Source organism: Heterodontus francisci, chromosome 5, assembly GCF_036365525.1.
Source record: "Heterodontus francisci isolate sHetFra1 chromosome 5, sHetFra1.hap1, whole genome shotgun sequence".
Classification (NCBI taxonomy): Eukaryota; Metazoa; Chordata; class Chondrichthyes; order Heterodontiformes; family Heterodontidae; genus Heterodontus; species Heterodontus francisci.
In genome coordinates this window covers 193,798,091-193,806,114 of record NC_090375.1, presented here as the reverse complement: position 1 = coordinate 193,806,114, position 8,024 = coordinate 193,798,091, and the positions used below count along the sequence as shown (strand labels likewise).

Genomic DNA, 8,024 nt, shown 5'->3' with positions numbered 1-8,024 from the left:
CCCTGTGGCTAGCATGCAGAAGTTTAACTGCAGAATTAATCACCAATTGTTAAACTAGGATTACAAGAATCCATTTGGAAGTCTGCGATTTGCCTGCTTATGTGACAGCACAATTTCTTGAAACCTTTCTGACTTCAAGCAATCATCAGGTTCAAGTGTTTTAAAAAAATGTTTCCTTTAACTGCATTCAGCTACAATATATGAAATAATATATAACAGAGGACTGGATGGCTCAGTGGGTTAGCATGCTATTGCCTGCATGATTGGATTCCAATGCTACCCAGATGGAAGAGAAGGAAGTCGTTTTTCCCTCTGTTAGCTTGAACAGTCTACAAGGAAAGTGTTTGGGTAGTCGCAACTCAGCTTCTTAAGGGCATAGATCCAGATCACAAAATCCAGCAATATTTGGCAAATTCACTAAGTGAGATCCAATGATGTCTGCTGTGGTGCAGTGAGAGTGGTAAATGCATTTTTCTAAGGTTGAGATTAAGACATGCCTTTGGAAGAAGAGTACAGGCAGCTTTATTACCTATTGTGACCATGGTAAACCATCCAATTAGATCATGGCTCAGAATAGAGTGTTCTCTGTTCTTTTTACTGTCCCTAAATATAAGATAGTCACGAATAAATCCAATAGAGAATTCAGGAGAAACTTCTTTACCCAAAGAATGGTGAGAATGTGGAACTTGCACAAGGACTAATTGAGATGAACAGCATGGTGCATTTAAGGGGAAGCTAGATCAGCATATGATGGAGAAAGGAATAGAAGGATATGTTGATTGGGTGACATGAAGAGGATGCTGTAGGAGGCTCGAATGGAGCCGAAACACCGGCATAGACCAGTTGAGCCGAACGCCTGTTTCTGTGCTGTAAACTCTATGTACTGTTGTCTATGATTTCAGGGAGAAACATTCACTATCAGCTTGTTTTGTTTCTGTGTCCCATTTGGGTGTCTTTCTTCCATATCCCTCGATTCGCTTACTGAACAAAAATCTACTGATCTCAATCTTGAAACAAATATTTATCGAATGCTTGTAAGAAAATGATCAGAAGTACGGTAGAGGATTGAAACAGCTTTTAATTCTGCAAATCAGCAATGTGAAAAATAAATAACTTTCTGGATCATCTGTGTTCTGGTTTGGAAATGTATTCACTTCATTCTGTAGTCATCAGGTCTGGAAAAAAGAAAAAAAAATCTAAAATCAGAAAATGAAATTTTATCCAAGACTAAAATGACATCTGTTTCACATTAATGCAGTCATGACATGAAACAATTTTCAAAAAATTGAAGTGACACTAATTATAACATGATATCCACAATATTAATTTCTGTTTATTTTTGTAAAATTTAAAATGCATATTTTGCACTAGTACATATTCATTTTTAAGTGCTCTGACACCCTTAGCGAGTTTGGCTCAAGGTCATGCTCAGTTCCCTCCTGTGAATGGAAACTAACCCACCTTACAAAGCCAGAACTCTGTAATGGGTCCTAGTCTGTTTTTTTGTACAAGGTGAACTTAGTACACAAGCCGATTCATCCACATTGCCAATTTTTAGGGCTTTAGTCCAAACCATGATTTTTTTTGGTTTAAAATTCCCCAGCCTTTCAGATGCACTCTCACCAAGATTCAAGCGAAATGGAAGGGAAACAGGCTAAGTACCACTTCACAACTGAGGTCCTTCCCAGCCATTTAAGGGACAGAGCCTACGGCCTGCACCTTAAAAGGCCAGAATCGAGGAGGACAGGGACTCCTTTCATTGGGGATCTCTGTAACCATCAGTTTAAAGGTATGGTAGCATAGTGGCTATGTTAATGAACTAATAATCCAGAGCTCCGGAACCGCAGTGAATCACATCCCCGAGGAGGTTTTTTTGCTCACTAGCTGATTTCTGAAGGTGTCATGCATCTTTTAGAAGGCATTGGTTTTGAACGAAAGGCATCAGTGACCGATATTTGACCTCTGTGAACATCCAACAAAACACTCGACTAAGTGACTCATTCCCCAGTCATGCCATGACTTTTGATGTAGTCACTGGTATATAATGACTGCACATCCACCCTCAAATTCAGTGATTAGTAAGATGGAACTTCATCATTTGTTTGGAATATATTATCTAAACAATGAACAACAGATTCATATGCTAGACAAGACGGGAAAAGGGTTGGCCCTTTTTTGTGCAGATGGAGTAAACTTAATTATCTCTTTGTATCGTGACAGCTAGAGATAAATTGCAATACTATACTAATAGGTTATACATTTAAAAAACAAAGGAAGTAACAGTATGTAGTCTGTTGCATAATAAATAACTAGTAACCAAATGGTTCATGTGTATATAAGCGTTTCCTGGTTTACAGCACCCTGTCTGCATACCCCACACCAACATGTTCAGCCACATTCACCGTGTAAATTGATGGACAATAATTTTTTTTAAAATAAGAATTAGAGTCATAGAGTTCTGCAGCACGGAAACAGGCCCTTCGGCCCATCATGTCTGTGCTGGCCATCAAGCACCTAACTATTGTAATCCCATTTTCCAGCACTTGGACCGTAGCCTTGTATCTAAATACTTCTTAAATGTTGTGAGGGTTCCTGCCTCTACCACCTCTTCAGGCAGTGCGTTCCAGATTCCAACCACCCTCTGGGTGAAAAGATTTTTCCTCAAATCCCCTTTAAACCTCCTGCCCCTGACCTTAAATCTATGCCCCTGTTTACTGACACCTCTGCTCAGGGAAAAAGTTTCTTCCTACCTAACCTATCAATGCCCCTCATAATTTTGTATACCTCAATCATATCCCCCCCTCAGCCTTCTCTGCTCTAATTACAATTTATATATAGTATAAATCTTGACATGGCCAAGTCAGTGGGGAAAAATGTATGTGTATAGCTAAGAGTACTGTACAGTATTTACAAGGCCTTTAGTTTTTCTTCTGGTCAATGTTAAATATGAGCCACCACATTTCAAAAGTGGACCCTCTTTCTGTGGAAGCATCTCATTCTGAAATGTACTGTATATAGATTGATTTCTTATTACAATGAATTACAAAGTCCATTCATTTACAAAATTATCAGGTCTTCTTTACTCTTGTACCTTACGTCCCTATTTATAAAAACCTAGATGTTATTGACCATTTTATGACTTTATCCAACTGCATTCACGCCTTCAGGGAATTAATGTATTTGAACCATTCGGCATCTCTATTCAGCCACACCCTTCAGTGTCTTCTCATTCACCATATACTCTCTTTTCTTGCTTTCCCTCCCAAACAGTAAGTTTTGCCACAAAATCTATTACATTTCTAACCTTTGACAGTTCTGATGAAAGGTCATTGACCTGAAACGTTAACTTTGCTTCTCTCTTCAGAGATGCTGCCAGACCTGCTGAATATTTCCAGCACTTTTTGGTTTTTTAGTTTAGTTTAGTTTAGAGATACAGCACTGTAACAGGCCATTCGGCCCACCGAGTCTGTGCCGACCATCAACCACCCATTTATACTAATCCTACACTAATTCCATATTCCTACCACATCCCCACCTTCCCTATATTTCCCTACCACCTACCTATACTAGGGACAATTTATAATGGCCAATTAACCTATCAACTAGCAAGTCTTTGGCATGTGGGAGGAAACCGGAGCACCCGGAGGAAATCCACGCAGACACAGGGAGAACTTGCAAACTCCGCACAGGCAGTACCCAGAATCGAACCCGGGTCCCTGGAGCTGTGAGGCTGCGGTGCTAACCACTGCGCCGCCCAACCACTGCGCCACTGTGCCGCCCAACCACCGCGCCACTGTGCCTATTTCAGATTTCCAGCATCTGCAGTATTTTGCTTTTATATAAGTAAGTTTTGCCCATCCCATTAATCCATTCTATACCTTCTCGAGATTTCTTTTACAGCCCTCCTCACAGTTTGCCAAACCTCCTACTTTTGGATAGTCAGAAAATTTACAGATTGTGCTCCCTATACTCAAGTTCAACTTGTCTGTAAAACTGAAGGAAACCGCAATGTTAACACACCTAAATCCTGGCAGCTGGTCTCAGCATGACCTGCTCAGACTGATCTGAATGTCAAATCGCTTTTCTTGTTGCATTCTCTACTGAATTTTTGCTGCATTGGTGAAAGCTTGACAAAAAAAAAGGAAATAAAACAAAGGTTGCAGGATCGCTTGCATCCTTTTATTCCCCCACTGATTGCTGCTCATGTCTGCAATGAGTGGCTTGTCTGCTTGCTCCTCACTGACTCTGCAAATAATGATCACTAGCAAAAGGAAGTTTAACAAAGATATGATTCATTCCATGGTTTTTGCACTTTTTATGGATATTCTAATTCCCCCAGATTAGGCACGAATAACTCTCCCTGCAGCCCTGCTCCTGGGCTGAGCAGTGGAAGCCTAAGGTGTGGTGGGGGAAGGGAAGGTGAGCAATGTGGGCACCATTCAGCAGTTAAAGTCCCGATGCTCAGAAAGGAGACCTAGTCTTTGTTTCAAAAGTGCTTGTGGTAGGCCTGGGGAATGGGCGACATGCCTTACTGGCATGTAGTCAGGAAAAACATGCATACACAAGATCCTACTCGGCCCTTTGCTTCAGCATGTTTGGTGGACAGTTGTGCAAATGTAATGGAAAGAACTATAATAGTCATTGAAAAAGGAGTCCAAAAATATTTTCCTCGCATCTGATTAGTCCAGTATTTTTATCTTGTTTGATAACACTCCTGTGAAGCGTCTTGGGACATTTTACTATGTTAAAGGCGGTATATAAATATAAATTGTTGCTTACTGCAAGCCAATCAGAAAACTGATGCATTTTGGGAGGACTAATAAGACAAGGGAATATACAATGGATGGCAGGACCCTAGGAAGTACAGAGGATCAGAGGGACCTTGGTGTACTTATCCATAGATCACTGAAGGCAGCAGCACAGGTAGATAAGGTGGTTAGGAAGGCATATGGGATACTTGCCTTTATTAGCCGAGGCATAGGATATAAGAGCAGGGAGGTTATGATGGAGCTGTATAAAACGCGAGTTAGGCCACAGCTGGAGTACTGTGTACAGTTCTGGGCACCACACTATAGGAAGGATGTGATTGCACTGGAGAGGATGCAGAGGAGGTTCACCAGGATGTTGCTGGGAAATGAGGTGGGCCAAGCGGACCAAGTGTCTGTGAGGAAGAATGTTTTTACGCAGCAGTTGGTAATGATCTGGAACTCGCTGCCCAGAAGGGTGGTGGAAGCGAAGACAATCAATGATTTCAAAAGGAAATTGGATGGGCACTTGAAGGAAATAAACTTGCAGGGCTACGGGAATTGAGTGGGGGAATGGGACTGACTGCATTGCTCTGTGGAGAGCCAGCATGGACTCAGTGGGCCGAATGGCGTCCTTCTGTGCCATAAATGTCTATGACTCATCTCTGATAACTGTAAACAGGTTTAAAATCTAGTTTAAATCATTTTTCTAGGAGCATTTTGAGAGAGAGAGAGAGAGAGAGATGAAAGGTCATCAGCATTTTCTGTTTTTATTTCAGGTTTGCAGCATCCGACGTGTTTTGCTTTGAGTTTAACTTGGTTCTGCACTAGCTGTAATTGCATTGCAGTGCTGTGAAGTTGCTAACTGGACATGCTTTTACGTCATTTATCTAAATATAATTCATACCAGAAATGAACATAGTTTACAATAAGTCTAAGTTGTTAACGCTTGTACAGCATAACTGGCCCATTCAAGATTTGTTCCGTATGTTGTAACCTCAGTGGTTATTCAGTGTAAAAGTGGTCTGTTTTAAACAAACCACAGTGGTTTGACTCCTTTAACTATTCCAGCTGAGTATCCAACTGCATTTTCAATACCCTAAGTTCTGCATCTTTACTGCCCCTGTCAAATTATTCCAGACACTCATCAGCCTTTATGCAAAAATAGTTTTCAATGATGTCAGATTTAAATTTATCCTTCATTAATTGATATATTTCAATCAGAACCCTATCTAACCTTCTCTCGAGGCTGTAGGGATTGTGTTTTTATTTATTTTTGTCACATGATTGACATACACTTTTTTGGCATATATTTCCCACATTAATTATCTCAAGCACAGCACAAAGAATTGGAAATAGTCCAAGGTGTTCCAGATCGGATCAGAATTGGAATGACCTGCCCCTGCCAATGTAAATTCTGTCTGAACATAGACAGAGGATAGCAGGCTTTAGGTAGTAAGAATCATTTCTATAAAATGCCTTGGATTTGTTGGGCACCTCAGTTGGACAAACCACTGTCAGATCACCCAGCAGTAACAGCCTGTAGGCTTTAAATCTCCTTGAATAGATGTTTATTGAGTCGGTATATAGTTAGTAGCAAGCCACCAAGGGACTAGCGAGAATGAGGAACTGTAAGAAATTAGTATTAGTAAAAAAAAAAGTACTGGAGAAATTAATGGAACTGAAAGTTGGTAAATCACCTGGACCTGATGTCTACATCCCAGAGTGTTGAAAGAGGTGGCTGTAGACATAGTGGATGCATTGGTGGTTTTCTTTCAAAATTCTATAGATTCTGGAATGGTTCCTGCAGATTGGAAGGTAGCAAATGTAAACCCACTACTTAAGAAAGGAGGGAGAGAGAAAATGAGGAACTACAGACCTTTTAGCCTAACATCAGTAGTAGGTAGGGAAATGCTAGAATCTATTCTAAAGGATTTGATAACTGGACACTTCGAAAATAATGGTATGATTGGACAGAGTCAACATGGATTTATCAAAGGGAAATCATGTTTGACAAACCTGCTGGAGTTTTTTGAGGATGTCACTAGCAGGGGCAACCAGTGGATGTGGTGTATTTGGATTTTCAGAAGGCTTTCGATAAGGTCCCACACAAGAGGTTAGTAAACAAAGTGGGACATGGGATGGATTGAGAATTGGTTAACAGTCAGAAAACAGAGAGCCGGAATAAACTGGTCATTCTCTGATTGGCAGGCTGTGACTAGTGGAGTATTGCAAGGATCAGTGCTTGGGCCACAGCTGTTCACAATCTATATCAATGATTCGGATGTGGGGACCAAATGTAATATTTCCAAGTTTGCTGATGACACAAAACCAGATGGGAATATGAGTTATGTGGAGGATGCAGAGGCCTCAAGGGGATTTAGAAAGGCTAAGTGAGTGGGCAAAAACATGGCAGATGGAATATAGTGTGGAAGAATGTGAAGTTATCCACTTTGATAGGAAAAACAGAAATGCAGAGTATTACTTAAATGGTGAGAGATTAGGAAGTGTTGATGTCCAAAGGGGCCTGGGTGTCCTTGTTCATGAGTCACTGAAAGTTAACATGCAGGTGCAGCAAGTAATTGGTAAGGCAAATGATATGTTGGATTAAAAAACAAAAAGTGCTGGAAATACTCAGCAGGTCTGGCAGCATCTGTGGAGAAAGAAGCAGAGTCAACGTTTTAGGTCAGTGACCTTTCATCAGAACTGGCAAAGGTTAGAAATGTAATAGGTTTTAAGCAGATAAAGCAGGGGTGGGGGAAAAGAGAACAAAAGGGAAGGTGTTGATAGGACAGAGGGTCAGAGAGATTAACTGACAAGGAGGTCATGGGGCAAGGGCAAAGGCAAAGGGTGTGCTAATGGTGTGCTGAAAGATGAAGCATTGGTGCAGAGAGGGTGTTAAATGACAGAATAATGAACAGCCACAGCCAAAAGCACAAACATGAAAAAAACAGTGGGCAGGCATATGGTAAAAAAAAGAATGATGAAACAAACTAAACTAAAATAAAAATAAACAAGGGCCAGGCATGCTCTGAAATTATTGAACTCAATGTTCAGTCCTGTAGGCTGTAGCATGCCTAACTGGTAAATAAGGTACTGTTTCTTGAGCTTGTGTTGACATTCATTGGAACACTGCAGCAAGCCCAGGACAGAGATGTGGGCATGAAAGCAAAGGGGCGTGTTGAAATGGCCAGTGACAGGAAACTGGGGGTCATGTTTTCGGACTGAGCAGAGGTGTTCCGCAAAGCAGTCACCCATTCTGCATTTGGTCTCCCCAGT

At 41.0% G+C, this 8,024-nt stretch overlaps 1 protein-coding gene across 2 annotated transcripts in view; it reads right to left on the bottom strand.

The window, feature by feature from the left end:
- Nucleotides 1-1,060: 1,060 nt before the first annotated feature.
- The window catches only part of mrpl13 (mitochondrial ribosomal protein L13), a 107,946-nt gene continuing 100,982 nt past the window's right edge, over nucleotides 1,061-8,024 (bottom strand). For both annotated transcript variants that reach the window (XM_068031001.1, XM_068030998.1), the window contains one exon: nucleotides 1,061-1,175. In XM_068031001.1, coding sequence (XP_067887102.1) covers nucleotides 1,151-1,175 — 25 coding nt within the window. In that variant the 3' untranslated portion in view covers nucleotides 1,061-1,150. The remainder of the gene's footprint in view (nucleotides 1,176-8,024) is intronic.